Source organism: Rhipicephalus microplus, chromosome 6 (genome assembly GCF_043290135.1).
Source record: "Rhipicephalus microplus isolate Deutch F79 chromosome 6, USDA_Rmic, whole genome shotgun sequence".
In the NCBI taxonomy this organism is placed as follows: Eukaryota; Metazoa; Arthropoda; class Arachnida; order Ixodida; family Ixodidae; genus Rhipicephalus; species Rhipicephalus microplus.
In genome coordinates, this window is record NC_134705.1 from 68,561,563 (window position 1) to 68,583,270 (window position 21,708).

Consider the following 21,708-nt stretch of genomic DNA (forward strand, 5'->3'; position numbering starts at 1 on the left):
TGTTTGTCTGGAAACTTGTCAGAGCGGTGAGCGAGTCTTCAAAAGTACTGATGTTATTCTTTTTTTTCTCTTCTTTGTGAGCTTCAGCGGACTGCCTTATTGCCTTCTTTAGCAATTCTCCCTCTAGACGAAGCCGCTTCTCTTCAGGACCTTCCCGGACAACAGTAGTAGGACGAGAAAGATACGAAGGGCAGTTTGGAAATAGGCTCGGGATAGCACCAGGCTTGAGTCGTCTCAGCTGGAGAGGAACTTCAAGTACTAGTCCGGTTTTCTCATCTTGATAGGTCGACGTGATCACAAAATCACTTGTATCAAAGTGCTTCTCACACACCTGAAAAAAAAAGAAAAATGAAACAGATCTTATAGCACAAAAATCAAGCAAGAAAAAGTTAGTGGACATTCTTCAACTACATATCAGAAAATGTGGCTGTATTATTAGGCATTATCCTAATAGCAATGCCTTGTTAGGCGGCCCAACAGGCGAGCACTGTTTATTAAATCTAAATCTCATAGGATTTAATCAGGCGCTGCAGTTCGTTTAGAGTGACTCAGGCCATCAGCTAAGCGTGAGATTGCGAGGAAAGTACCTGTTTGTCAAGGCTGGTCGCGCGAAAACAAAAATTAGGCAAACAGCACGATTACTAATACTGCGTGTCTCATGTCCTTCGTAATATATGCTTGAAGTGCCCCGAAGACATAGCTCACAAATAATGAAAATTGAAAGGTTTTTAGTTGCATAGCTGAGTGAGTTTACACATGCGTAGGCACCTGCGACAAGTGAAAGAACGCACTTACCACAGTGTACTTTGTGGGCGCAAAATCCTTCCGAGGGATCGCTCGCGTCCATGCGGTTCTTTTGTCGGCGTCCATCGGAAACCGATAGACGCGCGCTTTAGGTCCATGAGCATAGTTAGAGTTGCACCCCGGTGCACAGCAGCATCCAGTGTGCCTCAGTGAGTTATGCCTCAGTGAGTTATGATTATACTGAAGTAAGGCGCGTTATCGGACTCGTTGGTTTATGTAACGTTTTTGACGGCATTGGAGGGTCTATTTTGCATTTCAGTAAATGGACAAGAAGATTTGTGTCAAAACAAGACTGCATGTTTTATTATATAAAATGCTTTTAAAACCAACCAACAATGAAATAAAACCATTGAACGAGGATTCATGCGAAGTTTTTCACATACGATATTTTCATAAAAAGTAAAATAAAGCAAACGTGACATTACCTTTAAATCTTTTCGACACTTAGTTGACTTATTTTCAGTAGATGTAATTGAACACACACAAAATGGGTTAGATATGATCTATTAAAATCTTCAAATGATTCTTCCACATAACAGCTCAAGTGCCAAAAGAAAGGCAATGTTCACAGCAAAAGGAAAAATGTGACAATACTTAAAAAATTGTGGAGATAAAGCTTTCAACATTTTTTAAAATGATCTTGTAAAAGGTGTTCAAACTGGGAGCTCAAATGATTTGGCTTTATAAACACAAAGGACAAATCATCATTCATGTACGAGAGATTACGCCTGGAGGGTCTTCAGTTTCCGTTTAGCTGCTTTGGCTTCAGACAGCTTGTTGTTTTCTCGTTTGCAAAGGTTGTTTAACAAAGTGTTGGCTGCTGCACTATGTACCCCACCACTACATGTGGCGTATGGTCATTGTCACAAACATCAAAGTCTTCATTCCACTCAAGGAAGAGTGTTGTCATTGAAACAAGCAGTTCTTTCTGCTTTTCACAGGCATAAAATTTGGCTGCGTGTTTTTCACTTGTCAGTTTCTCGAGAACAATATTCATCATCAGTACGCCGTTCACAACGATGGCTTGGTGAAACTTAAGTCCACCTCTTGTGATACTCGTTATGAGCTCCTCTGCCTCAATTGTAAGAGCCCTACTCTCAACAACTAGATTCTCTTTACAGAATGCACATTTAAGCTTCTTGAGTGCAGCATGTGCGCAATAACCAGCAACATAAGTTGTAACTGGAAGCGTGTACTGCTTTGCAGCAATGTCCTCTTCTGCAACTACAATCTGGAATTGCTTTAAAGCATCACGAAATTCATCAGTGGAGGCACATAGAGGAATCTCGTCACTCTCTGCAGCTCGAGGACCTTCTGCAGCCTCAATTTGTGCTCCGCTTCATACATCTGCCGTATGAAGATATGGTACTGTGCGCCACTTAACTGTCGATACCTGCCAAACCTGTCTTCAAGGCAGTCCGACTGGAATTTCCCCAGTAAGACGTACCTGAATCCAAGCTTTTCAAGGAAGTAGCTTGTCACCTGAACAAGAGCAAGAGACGTGTGACGCAATGCATTGTGCGTCGCATGACTGAAATGACCAGTGTCATGCTTCAGGCTTTTCCAGTAGTCGAGCCAACTGACTATTTTGTTCAAAAACTCAACTTGGGGGCAACAAACTGCCTTTATCGGCTCTTGTAAGTCATCTCGAAGGTGCCTCCCTTTATCTGGCGTCTTAACATTCACTATGCGCCACCACATTATGACAGTGCTGATAAAATCGGCCGTGCTTTTGGCATGATGCAGTTCTGCTGCTTGGGCACTGTTGAGAGCTGCGATTGTGAAACTGCTGAACACCTTGAGAACAGGTTTCATGTTTTGTCGCTCTAAGTTCGAAGGTTTCAGTGCCTTCAAAGACAAAGTTGGAGCAAGTCGTACAAGCTCAATTCTTTCTCTCTCATGGATCTCTAGCAGCGTGTTGAATGAAGCTGTTAGCACGCACGGCTTGTCAAGTAGTCCATTGATGTCTGGAAAAAACATACATTTAGCACTGTTACGCTGGTTAAGCCAATTGTTTCGTATGCATTTTAAAACATGAACAGAATCTAAAATAAAAACAGTGATCTTGATTGGTCTGATGGATGCTTGTAGACCGTATCAACCTTCCGTGGCTCTGAAAAAAATGACATTGCCTTCCCATTGATGGAGTTGTTGTCTGAAACAACCGCGATTACTCGAAAGCCTGTGTAGCCTCCAGCCCAATAATGAGCTCACGAAGAAATTGATGCAGCTGTATTGCATCTATTTTCGCCACTGGAAGGATGTGCACTAGGTCTTTGCTTGACGACAGGAGGCTTTGAATCATAAACACATATGCAGTTTTTGCAGTGTTTTGACTGTTTGTAGCCATTCCTACTAGACCACCACCTTTGTAGTCTATGTAGGGCTGCAGATGAATTACGTCCATGACAAGCGTCACAGTTTTTTCGTGGTCATCCATTCCTACGGCAGCCTCTTTGCATACGACAGAAATAAAGCATCTTGTTGCTCAGAGCATGGCTTCACACGGTATGACCCACAAGCACGTCTAATTGTGTCGGGATGTGGAAGTTTCAACTTTGATGTGGACCTAATAAATCTGTACGCATGTGTAGATATTGTGAACACAAGGCTAGCAAATATCAGTAAGTCCACAGGGTATCTCGAAGTTCTGCTCAGTAAAATGCCGGCTTGCTGTTTTACAACTTGACAACTTCCACTTGCCACTCATGTGGGAAACTTTGTGACGCTAGTTCATCCAGTGTTTTCATTGTCTTCTTCATGACAATCTGCAAGCGTTCTTCGCTGTCGGAGAAGTTTCCTGCCAAACTTTGCACAGCAATAAAGACCTTGTCGATTTCCCGCAGATCACACAAATAAACAGGAAGCACGAGGGTCCTAAGCTTGTTAAGTTGCACGTCACCAACGAACACTTTCACAATCAAATCAGCTGACACTGTCACAGAAAAACGCACAGTTGGAGCTTCTTGAGAATCGAAGTTTAGGAAGAGGACTTTGTCGTGAGTAACAAGTCTTGTCCAGAAGGTGTTTGTCTGGAAACTTGTCAGAGCGGTGAGCGAGTCTTCAAAAGTACTGATGTTATTCTTTTTTTTCTCTTCTTTGTGAGCTTCAGCGGACTGCCTTATTGCCTTCTTTAGCAATTCTCCCTCTAGACGAAGCCGCTTCTCTTCAGGACCTTCCCGGACAACAGTAGTAGGACGAGAAAGATACGAAGGGCAGTTTGGAAATAGGCTCGGGATAGCACCAGGCTTGAGTCGTCTCAGCTGGAGAGGAACTTCAAGTACTAGTCCGGTTTTCTCATCTTGATAGGTCGACGTGATCACAAAATCACTTGTATCAAAGTGCTTCTCACACACCTGAAAAAAAAGAAAAATGAAACAGATCTTATAGCACAAAAATCAAGCAAGAAAAAGTTAGTGGACATTCTTCAACTACATATCAGAAAATGTGGCTGTATTATTAGGCATTATCCTAATAGCAATGCCTTGTTAGGCGGCCCAACAGGCGAGCACTGTTTATTAAATCTAAATCTCATAGGATTTAATCAGGCGCTGCAGTTCGTTTAGAGTGACTCAGGCCATCAGCTAAGCGTGAGATTGCGAGGAAAGTACCTGTTTGTCAAGGCTGGTCGCGCGAAAACAAAAATTAGGCAAACAGCACGATTACTAATACTGCGTGTCTCATGTCCTTCGTAATATATGCTTGAAGTGCCCCGAAGACATAGCTCACAAATAATGAAAATTGAAAGGTTTTTAGTTGCATAGCTGAGTGAGTTTACACATGCGTAGGCACCTGCGACAAGTGAAAGAACGCACTTACCACAGTGTACTTTGTGGGCGCAAAATCCTTCCGAGGGATCGCTCGCGTCCATGCGGTTCTTTTGTCGGCGTCCATCGGAAACCGATAGACGCGCGCTTTAGGTCCATGAGCATAGTTAGAGTTGCACCCCGGTGCACAGCAGCATCCAGTGTGCCTCAGTGAGTTATGCCTCATTGAGTTATGATTATACTGAAGTAAGGCGCGTTATCGGACTCGTTGGTTTATGTAACGTTTTTGACGGCATTGGAGGGTCTATTTTGCATTTCAGTAAATGGACAAGAAGATTTGTGTCAAAACAAGACTGCATGTTTTATTATATAAAATGCTTTTAAAACCAACCAACAATGAAATAAAACCATTGAACGAGGATTCATGCGAAGTTTTTCACATACGATATTTTCATAAAAAGTAAAATAAAGCAAACGTGACATTACCTTTAAATCTTTTCGACACTTAGTTGACTTATTTTCAGTAGATGTAATTGAACACACACAAAATGGGTTAGATATGATCTATTAAAATCTTCAAATGATTCTTCCACATAACAGCTCAAGTGCCAAAAGAAAGGCAATGTTCACAGCAAAAGGAAAAATGTGACAATACTTAAAAAATTGTGGAGATAAAGCTTTCAACATTTTTTAAAATGATCTTGTAAAAGGTGTTCAAACTGGGAGCTCAAATGATTTGGCTTTATAAACACAAAGGACAAATCATCATTCATGTACGAGAGATTACGCCTGGAGGGTCTTCAGTTTCCGTTTAGCTGCTTTGGCTTCAGACAGCTTGTTGTTTTCTCGTTTGCAAAGGTTGTTTAACAAAGTGTTGGCTGCTGCACTATGTACCCCACCACTACATGTGGCGTATGGTCATTGTCACAAACATCAAAGTCTTCATTCCACTCAAGGAAGAGTGTTGTCATTGAAACAAGCAGTTCTTTCTGCTTTTCACAGGCATAAAATTTGGCTGCGTGTTTTTCACTTGTCAGTTTCTCGAGAACAATATTCATCATCAGTACGCCGTTCACAACGATGGCTTGGTGAAACTTAAGTCCACCTCTTGTGATACTCGTTATGAGCTCCTCTGCCTCAATTGTAAGAGCCCTACTCTCAACAACTAGATTCTCTTTACAGAATGCACATTTAAGCTTCTTGAGTGCAGCATGTGCGCAATAACCAGCAACATAAGTTGTAACTGGAAGCGTGTACTGCTTTGCAGCAATGTCCTCTTCTGCAACTACAATCTGGAATTGCTTTAAAGCATCACGAAATTCATCAGTGGAGGCACATAGAGGAATCTCGTCACTCTCTGCAGCTCGAGGACCTTCTGCAGCCTCAATTTGTGCTCCGCTTCATACATCTGCCGTATGAAGATATGGTACTGTGCGCCACTTAACTGTCGATACCTGCCAAACCTGTCTTCAAGGCAGTCCGACTGGAATTTCCCCAGTAAGACGTACCTGAATCCAAGCTTTTCAAGGAAGTAGCTTGTCACCTGAACAAGAGCAAGAGACGTGTGACGCAATGCATTGTGCGTCGCATGACTGAAATGACCAGTGTCATGCTTCAGGCTTTTCCAGTAGTCGAGCCAACTGACTATTTTGTTCAAAAACTCAACTTGGGGGCAACAAACTGCCTTTATCGGCTCTTGTAAGTCATCTCGAAGGTGCCTCCCTTTATCTGGCGTCTTAACATTCACTATGCGCCACCACATTATGACAGTGCTGATAAAATCGGCCGTGCTTTTGGCATGATGCAGTTCTGCTGCTTGGGCACTGTTGAGAGCTGCGATTGTGAAACTGCTGAACACCTTGAGAACAGGTTTCATGTTTTGTCGCTCTAAGTTCGAAGGTTTCAGTGCCTTCAAAGACAAAGTTGGAGCAAGTCGTACAAGCTCAATTCTTTCTCTCTCATGGATCTCTAGCAGCGTGTTGAATGAAGCTGTTAGCACGCACGGCTTGTCAAGTAGTCCATTGATGTCTGGAAAAAACATACATTTAGCACTGTTACGCTGGTTAAGCCAATTGTTTCGTATGCATTTTAAAACATGAACAGAATCTAAAATAAAAACAGTGATCTTGATTGGTCTGATGGATGCTTGTAGACCGTATCAACCTTCCGTGGCTCTGAAAAAAATGACATTGCCTTCCCATTGATGGAGTTGTTGTCTGAAACAACCGCGATTACTCGAAAGCCTGTGTAGCCTCCAGCCCAATAATGAGCTCACGAAGAAATTGATGCAGCTGTATTGCATCTATTTTCGCCACTGGAAGGATGTGCACTAGGTCTTTGCTTGACGACAGGAGGCTTTGAATCATAAACACATATGCAGTTTTTGCAGTGTTTTGACTGTTTGTAGCCATTCCTACTAGACCACCACCTTTGTAGTCTATGTAGGGCTGCAGATGAATTACGTCCATGACAAGCGTCACAGTTTTTTCGTGGTCATCCATTCCTACGGCAGCCTCTTTGCATACGACAGAAATAAAGCATCTTGTTGCTCAGAGCATGGCTTCACACGGTATGACCCACAAGCACGTCTAATTGTGTCGGGATGTGGAAGTTTCAACTTTGATGTGGACCTAATAAATCTGTACGCATGTGTAGATATTGTGAACACAAGGCTAGCAAATATCAGTAAGTCCACAGGGTATCTCGAAGTTCTGCTCAGTAAAATGCCGGCTTGCTGTTTTACAACTTGACAACTTCCACTTGCCACTCATGTGGGAAACTTTGTGACGCTAGTTCATCCAGTGTTTTCATTGTCTTCTTCATGACAATCTGCAAGCGTTCTTCGCTGTCGGAGAAGTTTCCTGCCAAACTTTGCACAGCAATAAAGACCTTGTCGATTTCCCGCAGATCACACAAATAAACAGGAAGCACGAGGGTCCTAAGCTTGTTAAGTTGCACGTCACCAACGAACACTTTCACAATCAAATCAGCTGACACTGTCACAGAAAAACGCACAGTTGGAGCTTCTTGAGAATCGAAGTTTAGGAAGAGGACTTTGTCGTGAGTAACAAGTCTTGTCCAGAAGGTGTTTGTCTGGAAACTTGTCAGAGCGGTGAGCGAGTCTTCAAAAGTACTGATGTTATTCTTTTTTTTCTCTTCTTTGTGAGCTTCAGCGGACTGCCTTATTGCCTTCTTTAGCAATTCTCCCTCTAGACGAAGCCGCTTCTCTTCAGGACCTTCCCGGACAACAGTAGTAGGACGAGAAAGATACGAAGGGCAGTTTGGAAATAGGCTCGGGATAGCACCAGGCTTGAGTCATCTCAGCTGGAGAGGAACTTCAAGTACTAGTCCGGTTTTCTCATCTTGATAGGTCGACGTGATCACAAAATCACTTGTATCAAAGTGCTTCTCACACACCTGAAAAAAAAAAGAAAAATGAAACAGATCTTATAGCACAAAAATCAAGCAAGAAAAAGTTAGTGGACATTCTTCAACTACATATCAGAAAATGTGGCTGTATTATTAGGCATTATCCTAATAGCAATGCCTTGTTAGGCGGCCCAACAGGCGAGCACTGTTTATTAAATCTAAATCTCATAGGATTTAATCAGGCGCTGCAGTTCGTTTAGAGTGACTCAGGCCATCAGCTAAGCGTGAGATTGCGAGGAAAGTACCTGTTTGTCAAGGCTGGTCGCGCGAAAACAAAAATTAGGCAAACAGCACGATTACTAATACTGCGTGTCTCATGTCCTTCGTAATATATGCTTGAAGTGCCCCGAAGACATAGCTCACAAATAATGAAAATTGAAAGGTTTTTAGTTGCATAGCTGAGTGAGTTTACACATGCGTAGGCACCTGCGACAAGTGAAAGAACGCACTTACCACAGTGTACTTTGTGGGCGCAAAATCCTTCCGAGGGATCACTCGCGTCCATGCGGTTCTTTTGTCGGCGTCCATTGGAAACCGATAGACGCGCGCTTTAGGTCCATGAGCATAGTTAGAGTTGCACCCCGGTGCACAGCAGCATCCAGGCATAGTGCGTATTTTACCCAACCATGCTCACACAGCACAAGAGAAAGAAAAAACAGCGTGAGCGGTAACAAAATGCAACTTGCCTACAACCACAACAGCCAGCAGAGCGAGCAAGCACGTAAGATCAATGTGGCCAGACGCACTGTCATGCGCTGCCAACTTCGCTCGGCTGTGCACAAAAATGTTTAAAACTTGAACAAATTAGGTAAATAAGTACATCATGTGAAAGATAGAATATTGCTGAGCTTTTTTTGTTAGACAGTAGGTAATAATTTTCTACAGTTTGCCTACCGAAATTTTGTTTCAAAGCAAAAAAGATTGTCTGTCTATTTGGCGAACATAATCCGCAAGCCATTCCGACCTCAGCCAGTCGAGCGTTGCTTTCTCACAGATCTCACAGCAGTGACATCACGCTGACGAGACGGAGGTTTGCCGAGGCCTTGAAAAAAGTCTAGGTGGTGTTGTCAGGGTTCCCTTTGTGGAAATGGTGCATAGTTTTTAATGTCGAAGCATTTTAAGTGAACTTCGGCGACTTTAGGCGTATCTATCTATCTATCTATCTATCTATCTATCTATCTATCATCTAGCCGCCTATGACATTTAGCTCTCCTGACCGTTCGGATAATGGTATCGATACCAAACTTGGTATGGCGTAACATGACTGTACGACGAGCATATCTGACCAGTCATAACATGAAAGTCATGATATGTATTCATGAATGTCATGATTTACATTTCATGGTCTCGGTGCTCTTGTAGTGTCTCGTTCACATGACATGTTGCAAAACTTGTATGGTGAAGCATGATTGATTTGTGAACAGCAACGACACCCCCTAACATGAAATTATGACATGCGTGTCATGTAACAACATGCCTACATGCCACACTTATGATGCCCTCGCGGCCATTTCGCTAAGATCACATATACAAACTTCGGAATTACGGTACGTGAATTGATGACAAACGCATGCGAATGGTGCCAACATGAAAATCATGACATGCGTGTGATGTAACAACATCACGACATGCCCAGCTCGTGGTGCGCTGGCGGCTGTTTTGCTAGCTTCACTTATACCAAATTTGGTACTGCAAGACGTGAATAGATGACGAAGGTATGAAACTGGTGCAACATTGATAAAAGTGAGATGCGTGTAACGTAACAACATGACTACATGCTACGCTCATCATGCGCTCGCGACCGTTTCGCTAGCTACACGTGTACCGAATTCGGTATTACATGACGCAAACGAATGACGTAGGTCAATGACACATCTAAACAAGATAACCATGATATGTGCGTCATGTATCAACATGACTACATCCCCCACTCATAATTCGCTCGCCGCCGTTTTGCTAGCTTCACTTATGCCGAATTTGTGATCACGTGACGTCAATAGATGACGAAAGTATTTTACTGGCCCAAACATGATAATCACATGGTGCGTGTCATGTGAGAACATGACTACATGCCACAGTCAAGGCACCATTACATCTCGAGGTGACGTGGTGTGTGTGCTCGCCGGCATTCATCTTGTAGCGTCACGCCGGCGTTACCACGTCAGGCGTCGGTCCTACCGTATACTCGCAGGAGCACGCCACACTGCGTTGGTTTAACGCATGCGCGTTTCAAAGCATCCGCAACCCTCTGCCACGAAAAGTGCCAGACGCAGTGCTGTCTGAGTAACTCATTGGAGCGAAATGTAGCATGTCACATTTCGCGCTTGTTGCCATCGGGCCACGCTGATGAACGCTGGTTGCGTCGCTGGCACCTGGCGTGAAACTATAGGCACCGTTCAGTCGAGTTTTTCGACTGAACAACTTAACCTTTTTTTATGAGAGAAACAGCCAGCCTTTTAAAGAGAACTCTTTTCGTTAATAACAGTTATTTGCTACAGTTCTTGTAGTTTCCTATTACAATTGGTTTCTGCACGCCGTCTGGTGTATTTGTAGCTTCTAGAAAAACGTTGATTACTGACTTGGCACTAAGTTGTATTTATCACGACTAGATTCCGCCGATCGTGGTTCACAAACTACTTTTTATGATTGAGCTTAATTTTTCCTGTGCTTCACATCAATTTTGAAGCCGCCTTCAATCACGTATAAAACTTAGTTGTATTCATTTCTCAAAACGCTAAGCCTCTAAACTTGAGTAAAGAAATCGATGCCAATATTTGGGTGAATGATAGGTTTCAATACTGGCGTGGAAACTAGTGAGAAGAAAAATCGAAACAAGAAACCTTTACTATCACTCTTGGTCATCAACTGGTGTTCGCATAATATATTTTCCTAAGGATCAAGCACTTACCTGACGTGGACCAGGAATTGGGCTTGGTGGCTGCGGAGGCTGCGGAGGCTGAAATATACAGCATGACAATTGAGAACGGTATGCTTTAAGACGCCTAATGACAACAGTATACATGGTTCAGCAGCAGTGTTTATAAAGTTTGAGTGACAATAAGCTCCTTAATTATGCTCTACGTAAGACGTCCTTCGTAGAAACATCAACAGACTATGAAGCCAAGAGAAGTGCACGGCACGTTATTAGGCGCAGCTGTGACTCCGCGCAAGACTTTGTGCTGTTTGCGTGAAGGTAGAAACCTTGTTTAAAAATTGCACCACTTGGCTTCTTTCTCATTTTTATCATAAGTAGGATTAGCTATTTTGTGTGTGTCTCTGCGTGTGTATATGTGTGCGTGTTGGGGGGTGTTGGTGACCTGAACCCATTTTCATCAGCGAACTTAAAGATATTGTGATGCCAAGCGAGTCTGACAGCTCGTAAATTCCTTCAAGATATGATTTAAATGCCCTCAGTAAAAATTTAACATGTTATGTGGAGACATGCGACGTGGGGTCTGCACAAGCAAATTTCCCATCTTTCAAACGGAGAGCTCAGAGTTAGGCGTACGTCGTCAGCTATCCCCGCATTTGCAGCATCACAACCCCCACCACCAGCTCAGAGTCCAGAACCTCACCAACCTGCCTTCTCACACCCATGTTCTTTGCGCAAACTATCGTCATGAACATTCCTCACTCTAAAATGTACCGCACGTTTGAACCAATAAGTGTCAGTTATCGTCACACTTCACCACGCACACGCAAGTGTGAGATGTCGTTATTTATTCGACACAAGCGTATAGTCAACCACTGCGGGTACAGAGACAGCAAATTGTAAAAGCTAAGTTGTCTTGGGCAGGTTCTTTTGGGTTTGCTGTCGTCATAGAGCGCACGCGAAAAGGGTGCGCTGCCTTCACCTGGGCGCAATAGAAGTAAAATGAACCGGCTATAGCTGATACTTAAAAAAATTGGCAGCATATCCACGGAGTGAATTATAGAGTGTGGGGCGAAGCATTCGTCCGTACATTCGTTCTTGCTTCCGTTCGTTCATGCGTCCGTCTGTGTGACCGTCTATGCATCCATTCGCCCGTCCATGCGTGCGTCCGTCCGTGCGTTCTTCCATGCATCCGCCCCTGCGTTCGTGCGTGCGTCCACCCATGCATCTGTCTGTGTGTTCGTTCGTCCATATATTCAACACACCAAGTATCACCATCTCGCATTTTATCATCATATATTCTCCATATAGAATCACCGCCTTCCAGCGGAATTTCCAAGGAATAAACGAGAGGTGGCACACGCACACTTTCTTACAGCTTGCGCTTCGGGTCTACTTCCCCCCTTTAACCTCCTCAAGTGCATGGTATATACTAGTTCACTGTATTCATGGCACTGCGGCCTAACGCTCACTAAACCTTTCTAAAACCAAGGAGGTTACGCCCACTGAGTATAACGTAGCAACTATTTCTTCTCAGATAGTGCTCAATGTACATGCTAATGGCTGCTAATGGGGATTGCAGCGTGCGCCCTAACTGAAAGCCGAATGCACCATTCTCTCATTTCCCATTAGCAGCTATTAGCATGTACATTAAGCACTATTTTAATTGTTCAACAACGCACAGAAGAAATCTCTCACCGGCACCACCTTGAAGGTCAAAATGTTATACTTGTTACACACTATAACGGTTACGAGGGACGAACGGTTTCGCTATGAGAAGCTTTGCCCCTAAAATCACAATTTTGTCCAAATAAGGCTAAACTACGCATTGCGAAGCGTGGGAGTGGCCACTGCTAGGCTGCTTCTTTGATGTAAGCCATAACGGCCACTGGAGCTAAAAGCAATTTTCATCAGCCTGTCTTCTGAACGAGAAGTGGTGAGATGCATTCTTTACAAGAATATATCAAGGCTCACAGTAGCTCCTCAAGAGACACAGCTGCGCAACTCCCAGCTTGTTTTATTATTGAGGAGCAATAAACAGCATAAGGAGCAATGGACAGCAGCCCTTGCACGCCGGGTGATGTTATCGCATTCACCTCCCTTGACTGTCATGGCTAGTTTGTTTCATCGCTGCTTCGGTGCTGCTCTTCTGAAGCGCTCACGCGCTATTATGTGTGTGAAGAAAACTCTTTGCGTGCGTAGAGTACCAATTTAAATTTCATTCGTGACGTCATCATTACGGTGAATGGTAAAGCAAAGACCAATGACAGAACCCATATATTTGTTGTTTAAATAACATTTTCTTTCATTGGGCCATTAAAATTCATGTAATAAGTGTTAACTAGATTTCATGGAAAGTTTGCAGATTTCTCTAACTACAGTAGACAAAATTTTTTGCAAACTGCGACATTGGAAGGCATGAAAAGTATGAAATTGTAATTTAAGAAGTAAGATGGGCTCTGCCATAGAAATGAACAAGCTCAGATTTCATGAACTCGTACCTCATAAATGAACCCTCGTAAATTAATAATGCAACAATGCTTTATGCAAAGGGTAGAGCCACACCTTTCGCGTTGCCGTCTTTTTTTTGTGACAACGAATTTCAACCATCATGCCAAGCTTCTTCAAAAATGTTCGTACGAATGGAGGGTGAAAATTGCCGCAACAGACCCTGGAGACCACGAGAACTTCTTCTTCTTCTTGTCCTCCGCATATTCCACTTACCAATTGGAGGGGATAGACCGAGTAGAACACGAATTCTTTCCATAAGGGTAGTATAAAGTACTTACGGGACAGCAAGACCCGGCATCCTCACGCTGACAAGAACTAATCTTTGCAAATTGTCCTCCTTTCTACGCAGCATAACAGGCTGGACCAAGCCATCTTTTTCACATCTTTCTAGCGCCAACATTCAGAACATGTGATCATCTGACACTAGTCAATCATATACTTTATTTATACCTTCATTATTTGGTTAATTCGTGTTACATGATCCACAGGTTAATAAACTATTACAACTTTTTGAAAGAGTTTCTTTCTTTATTTTTATTTTTTCTCGTGTACGTGAGTATCTACATATCACACAATCTTATCAGTTTGGATTTAACATAAATTATGCAAACAATTCAAGTTTGACTATGTTTTGGTGTCTACTTTTGTTTTTGGCTACTTTTGTTGTCTTAGATTTCGCATTGTTCCTTCTTAATAACTGAATGGTTTGCGCCTTCCTTCTTTTGATGTTGGTTTCTTGTTTTTATTGTGTTACTTTTCTGCTCATATATTGACATTTTCAAACGTTTGTGCACGTTTCACGTTTTTAAATGCATTTCTTTGTACATTCGCCCCCTGCTTGGGCCCCCCTTTAGGCTGGCATAGTCTGTAAATAAATAAAATGGTGTTTTTCTTAGGTACACTAGCCAATTATTTTGAATAGTTGCTGAGTGAACTACCAAATAATGTTATGAGTGCCGAATTTAGCCGGAGAATAATATTAGCCGCAGTGATATAGTTCTGAATGGAAACGATAACAACCCTCAGGCTTATCCCCAGAGCAGTGGCGGCAAACGAAACAAGAAAATGTTCTGATAGACCAAGGCTCAGTTTTCGAAGAGGAAGTACTAGTATGCTTTTAAATGCGAAGCATTTCTTAGCGAACTTCGGTGACTTTGCACGTAATTATTCTATCTATCTATCTATCTATCTATCTATCTATCTATCTATCCGCCTACGACTTTTAGCTCTCCTGGCCGTTTCGATAATGGTATCAATACCAAACGACAATGGTATCAATACAGACGCTGGTCGCGCCGGTCGCGCCTGGCGTTTTGCTAATGGCCGTCGCTGTGCCTAGCATGCATGTGCGTCAACTCTACAATGGAATATATTGGGCCCTTTATGAGGCACTCACGGCCGTTTTGCTTGTTCCACATATGCAAACTTTGGTGATACGTGACGTCGATGGGTGACAAATGTATATATAACCGGTTGAAACATGGTAATCTTGACACGCGTTTCATGTAAGAACATGACAACATACCATGCTCATAGCGTGCTCGTGGTCGATTCGAGGAGCTCCACATACAATAATGGTGGTATCACGTGACGTGAATAGATGATGAAGGTAAACGAATCATCCAAACTTGATAATCATGATACGGAAGTGATGTACGGCATCATTTATCTCAACCTCGAAACGTTGTGCTGATTTTAAAATGATACACCGACCTTTCACATTGATGCCTCGCATATCATCGATTCCTACTGTACGTGGGATCTGCCAATTTATTTCTCAAAGCATTGAATCGGCGACAATATATAGAAAAGCACCCAATCGTTTCACTTCCATTGCAGAAAAGAGACAAATTGGAAATCCGTAAACCTATTACGGGAATATAAAAAAAACTGCCCCCACCTCCCCCAAAGGTATCGTGTGAAAGTGCAATTGCATTTCTTGCGCTGAGACTACAAGGCAAAGTAATTTGAATGGTGTCATTTATTTCGATTAGAATGATTGGTTCCGTTACCATTTATTTACACATTCATCAGCCAGCGACCGGTCGAGAGTGAGGCACGTGCTTCAGTCAATTTGTATATTCGTTCAAGTAGCAAACGGGAGAGTTGGTCGCAGGGAGGAGAAAGAGCGAATATACATTTAGAGAAGGAGCGGTGAAGCACGACACCTGTCGTTGCACCTAATGGCCATAATGTCAGCACCTTATCAACACAAACGCTACAGAAACACTCGTAGCACAAGTGCTACAAACGCGTTTTACAGGCACTGCATTGAGGCGGTGGCAAGTCACGTTCAAGTCAAGAAAGTGGGTGCTCCGGGTACTAGGGGCAAGCTCAAGCCTTTTGCAAAAAAAGTCAGCATTTCCACGGAGTGCATGAGGATGAAAGATGCGAAGAGTCCGTCAGTCCATGCGCGCCTTCATCGGTTCGTTTGTTCTTGCTTCCGTCCGTCCGTCTGTGCGTCCGTCCATCTGTCCATGCGTCCATCCATGCGCCCATCCGTCCCACCGTGCGTTCGTCTATCCACCCGGGCTTCCGTGCATCTGTTATCTGTCCGTCTGTCAATCCGTGCGTCTCTCTATTCGTTTATCCATCTAGTGAACACTGCAAGTAGCACCATCTCAGATCTTTTATCATGTATTCGATGGATGGATGGATGGATGGATGGATGGATGGATGGATGGATGGATGGATGGATGGATGGATGGATGGATGGATGGATGGATGGATGGATGGATGGATGGACGGATGGACGGATGGACGGATGGACGGACGGACGGATGCATGGATGGATGGATGGATGGATGGATGGATGGATGGATGGACGGATGCATGGATGGATGGATGGATGGATGGACGGATGGATGGATGGATGGATTGATTGATATGGCTGTACCCTTTAGATCGGGCGGTGGCTAACACCACCAAGCCGTAATACTTAGTGAACCAAAAACTAGATTTGTTTTTTTTTCTTTTAATTGGTGAGGTTGAGGACTCGTACTTAGAAATCGAGGCTTTATTTTTACTCGTACCTTAACTTTAGCCACCAATCAAATAACCTCCTTCTAGTTAATTCTATCCACTTAAAATCTGTCTTGCCCTCCCTGTCCCTAAACCCCACTGCTTTGAAAAACTCTGCGCCATCATCCATAAACATAAACAACACTGGTGCCACCTGGGGCAGTGATCGCGGAACCAAAACCAAATAGACCAATATACAACACATTCCCTTCCTTAGAAACATATATATAGATTAGTGATTTAGTAGGTTGATATGTTAGCACATATGCAAGAACAGTATACAAAAAATACCTGTACAATGAACGTAACTATTTAGTACTACAAAATCACATAATTTACAAAAGGAATCCACCACACTGGGTACGTCCGTGTCATTCGCCTTAGCACAACTTCTCTTGCTACACCTGTGGCCATAACGCTCTGGTGGTAGTCTCTTTCTTGGTGGTTGCACCCTGCGTTGCTGTGTGACTGCTCCTGGAGACTTAGCTGACTGCGTCGCAGCAGGCGACCTGTGCGCCTGCGCAGCCGAAGGAGACGTAGGTGCCTGCGCATCGTACGCAGAAGACGTGGGTACCTGCGCAGCCGAAGGAGCAGCAGCTGAAGTCCCGGTAGTTATCTCTGGGGTGGGGCCCCCGCATGTAGGCAGAGATCCTCCTCCCCTAGCTGTACCGTTTCCTCCCCCCGTATAAATGCGGTATGGGGCTTGGGGCACCTTTGAGAACTTGGATGCATTCCACGTTTTGCCGTCAGCCAGGCGAAAAGAAGTTGATCCTTTCCTGCTGATAACTTCTCCTGAGTGGCTGAATTCAAGAGCGCCTCTAAATCTAGTAGTGGGTTTCGTCACTCTGACGAAGTCACCATCGTCAACTCTGGTTTCTCTTACAGCCCTCCGAGCATCCATGTATCGTTTGCTGCTCTGTTGCTTTAGCTTTACCCGCTCACGTAAGCACCGGAGTTCCAAGTGAGGGTCATCAAAGAAGGTTACCGACGGATGCCCGACGACATCTAACCGACTTCATGGCAGCCGCCTATGCAGCAGAAGAGCTGGAGCTCTTGCCGTTGTAGCATGTGGTGTGCATCGGTAAACACCCAGGTACTCTGTTACCGCCTGGCGCAAGGGTCGCTGCTCATGAACCGCCACTTGAATGAAACTTTTTAATACTCTGTTAAAGCACTCCACTCGGCCATTTGCTTGTGGATGTATACGGACGAATGTTCGACGTGGATGGCTCGATCTTGAAGAAATGCCTCCGACTCCCGAGATGCAAACTGTGGACCGTTATCGCAAATAACCTCTTCCGGGTAGCCTTTGCGTGCGAACACAGAGGCTAAGAAGCGTATTACTGTGCTGGTTGTCATCTCGCTGCAGAAACGCACTTCGAGCCATTCGGAATAATAATCTACAAGCGTGATTGTATATCTGCAACCGTAGGGCGCCCTCTCAAGTGGACCTACAATATCCATGCCTAGTTTGAGCCATGGCTGCTCTGGAAAGGGGACCGGTTGCAAGGGTGTAGCTCGCACCTTGACGCTTTTATCTGCTTCCTGGATTATGCTACACATCTGTATAGCTAGCTCGACTTGGCGGTCTATGCCCGGCCACCACTACTTTGCTCGCAACCGCGCTTTTGTTCGCACCACTCCGAGATGCGACTCATGTCCTGCAGCGATTACCTGCTGTGTGAATGACGTGGGAACCACAAGCCGTTCACCACGCAAGATAAGATTGTCTACCACAGAACGTTCGTCACGTGCCTTGAAGAATGGCTGAAGCTCGGTCGATAACGATTTGTGTACAGGCCACGATGATTGCTCAGATTTTGCTTTCTTGCAGTGCGCTATCTTACAATTGGGAGTGCTCGAACTGTTCTCTGGTAATGCAGGAACGAATTTTGAGAACTGATACAACCTTGTCAAACAGCGTTTCTTCGTCCTGGAAAGACGACGCGGGGAGGCGTGAGAGTGAGTACGCCATTTGGTTTTGCAACCCCTTGCGGTACTCGACGGTATAGTTCTACCGTAGTAGGCACTCTGTCCATCGCGCTACCCACAAGAGGCACCTTCCTGTTCCTTGGGTTGAAAGCGATGCCACGAAGGCTTGATGATCAGTGAGCAACGTGGAGTGGTTTCCCCAGAAGTACACGTGCCACCGCTCGCACGCCAAACACAGGCCAACGCTTCCCGTTCTCCTACCAAATATTTCCTCTCAGCTGGCGAAAGTACTCGAGACGGGAAAGCGACAGTGGGCAGTTTATGTCCGTCCACCTGCTGTAGGACTGCTCTAACTCCACACTCTGATGCGTCCGTCGACACTAAGACTGAAAGTGATTCATCGAGCATTTTCAGTATAGAGCTAGATGCCAGCTTGTCTTTGGTCTTTCTGAAACTAGCGTCTATCTCGTCAGACCAAACAAATCACTGCCCCTTTCTTCGCAGGACACACATTGGTTCAACCATGTCAGCTAAAATGGGAATAAACCTAGAATAATATTTGACCAATCCCAGAAATGGTCGAAGGCTGGCTGGATCCGTAGGCGCTAGAGTGTCTCGGATAGAATTGACTTTTTCCTTCAACGGAACAATACCGTTTGCGGCAATCCTGTGGCCCAAGAACGCAAGCTCCGGCATTTCGATGACGCATTTCGTGTTCAATTTGAGCCCTGCCTCTTTTATGCACCTCAGCACTGCGCAAGATTCGCTATGTGCTCCTCTCTGCCCTTCCCGAACACAATAACGTCATCAATATTGAACAGGACGCCACTGCAGCCCTGCATAATTTTTGACATATTACTCTGAAAAACAGATGGTGCCGACGCGAGCCCAAAACACGCGCGCCTAAAACAATAGAGGCCGTCGTGTGTTATAAAAACCGGTAAATCGCGGCTCTTGGGTTGAAGCATGACCTGATGGTTAGCTGATGCAAGGTCAAGCTTGGAAAAGTGGGTTGCCCCCACTAAACTATGCAATAGCTCTTTTGTATGCGGGAGGGGAAAGCTATCTGCTGTGACCCCTATCGAAAAAATTGCCATGGTGGATACTGGAAAACATGGTGGGCGTAGTGGAAATAATAGTGGGCATGGTGGAAATGATAGTGGGCATGGTGGAAATTATGATGGCTATGGTGGGACGTAGTGGAAAATATGGTGGATTCGCCGGGACATACTGGGTGGTATGGTGTACAGATGATGGGTAAAGTGGAAATGATGGTGGAAAGCAGAGGCTAGATAGTGGGCAATAATGGGACACTCTGCCCACCATTGCGATAATGCTGGGAAGCCCTAAGCATATGGTGGGTGATGCTTATTATGGTGGGCTACATGGTGTACCAAGCTGAGAAACTCTTCCCACCATTGCGATAATGCTGGGAAGCACTAAGCAGATGATGGGTGCTGCTTGTTATGGTGGGCCACATGGTGTACCAAGCTGAGAAGCTCTGCCCACCATCGCGATAATGCTGGGAAGCAGTAAGCAGATGATGGGTGGGCTTACAATGGCGGGCAATATATATACTGTACCAAGCTGGGATCTGTACACTACATGTTCTACCACCATGGTTTCCACCAAAGATTAGGCCTACCGACCGAGCCCATACAATTGCGTTATCCGTGCTTCCGGGTTTCAGAATACATGATTTCGACGATTAAGTATGACAATACAGCGCAGCCATGGCATCAATTAACCTAAATGAAGCATTTTTTATTGTGTATGGTGTCCGCTCAAGAAGCAACAAACATCGATGCGACGCGAATAAAGCACTCCCAGAGAACGTAATTAAGTGTCTTCTCACCGACAGCCGCCGGTCGCACTCGCCGGCACTTCTCTAGCTTTTGTACCAGAACTCAGACGTGGCAATTCGTATGCTTGGTGAACCAATATGATATGAACCAATATGATGTTTTCGGCACACTGCATTCGTTTTGGCCAAGCCGTTATGTAGTTGTTGCTTTAGCGAAAGAGCTACAGCATTGCGCTGGCGCGACCGCCCTCTACATTGCGCGAAAAGCATCCCAATACTCAATCAAATAAATTAGGCAGGCGTATCTATGGAATGAGCCTAGATGTGTCATAAAGCGTGAGCAGATGTCGCCCTTTAGATGAAGCGCGAAACGGATATTAAACTTCGCAGACCCCGCCGGTAAACTGTTGCTGCTCCCCAGTCCACTTGTTTTCTTTTCTTGAAGTTGTGAATTGTAAAAAAAAATAGCACTTGTGCCATTAACATAGTGGCAATCGTTACAGGCCGAGGTTGCTTGTGTTTAATAAATGTGCAATTTTTAGTAGCAGGTGTAGATCTTGTTTATGTTGTGTACACGACAAACATAACTTAAGTTGAACCTTAAGTTTGTATGTCAACTAAGTATTTAACACACAATCAACGTCGTGTTGGTGTGGCGCAGTGTTTAGCGTCTTCGACTAAGCATCCGCAGGTTGCACCTGCGGATGCTTAGTCGATCCTCTGTGGCGCCTTGTTTTTTTTTTTACGGGACGGGTGTTTTTTATATCGTTTTATAGAATTCTTTTTTATTTTTTGTGGCAGCTCGTTACGGTGATTCTGACGTCATTTCGCGCTCAAGTGTTGCCGGCACTGCAGCACCCACCATATATCCCACCATGCGCCATGGTGGGCGTTTCCCACCATTCACCCACTACATTAATCCACTATAATGGTGGGTGCTGGTTTACACCATGCCCACCATTCGTTTTTTTTTTCGATAGGGACGGCTTTGTTTACCTGTCGAAAATCTACACAAAGGCGGATACCTCCATCTTTCTTTTCAACCACAACAATGGGGGACACCCACTCGGATGCCTCTATTCGCTCTATCACGTCCATTTTTTCCAAGTGGCGCAGTTTTTTCGAGACTCGTGGCCGCAGTGAGAGGGGAAGGCACCTCAGTTTTGAAGCAACTGCTGAACTGTCGAGCGTGCTTTGACGCGATGAAAAAAACCCTTCGCGATACCAAGTCCTGGATCAAAAATAGCACCAAACTCTTCGACTAATTCTGGTGGAAGGTGAATGGACTCTTCCGCCTCGGTCATGACTGCGGTGTGCTCCGTTCGAGCGCTAGTACGCGCCGCTGTCGTTTCAAGGCACTGTAGTGACGACCCATCAATCTGCAGACTGAGCGCCCGAATTGCATCAATACCCAAAAGCGAAGTGCCTTGTTCAACGACATGAAAAAGAAGCTTTGTTGTGCCGTTATTGTGCGTGACATCAGCAAAGAAGCAACCGCACACTGGAATGCGTTTCTTCGAATAGTTCAGTAGTCTGATTCAAGCAGCCGAAAGTTGCTGATCTTCAAA

The 21,708-nt window shown here is 44.5% G+C and overlaps 1 protein-coding gene and 2 pseudogenes across 5 annotated transcripts in view; all 3 read right to left on the reverse strand.

Annotated features, from left to right (window-relative positions):
- LOC119167607 (uncharacterized) overlaps positions 1 to 21,708 on the reverse strand; it is a 234,744-nt gene that overhangs the window by 85,739 nt on the left and 127,297 nt on the right. For all 5 annotated transcript variants that reach the window (XM_075866042.1, XM_075866040.1, XM_075866039.1 and 2 more), the window contains one exon: positions 10,909 to 10,956. In XM_075866042.1, the coding sequence (XP_075722157.1) occupies positions 10,909 to 10,956 (48 nt within the window). The remainder of the gene's footprint in view (positions 1 to 10,908; positions 10,957 to 21,708) is intronic.
- Positions 1,527 to 4,797, reverse strand: LOC142765124 (uncharacterized; annotated as a pseudogene).
- On the reverse strand, positions 5,355 to 8,606 carry LOC119173598 (uncharacterized; annotated as a pseudogene).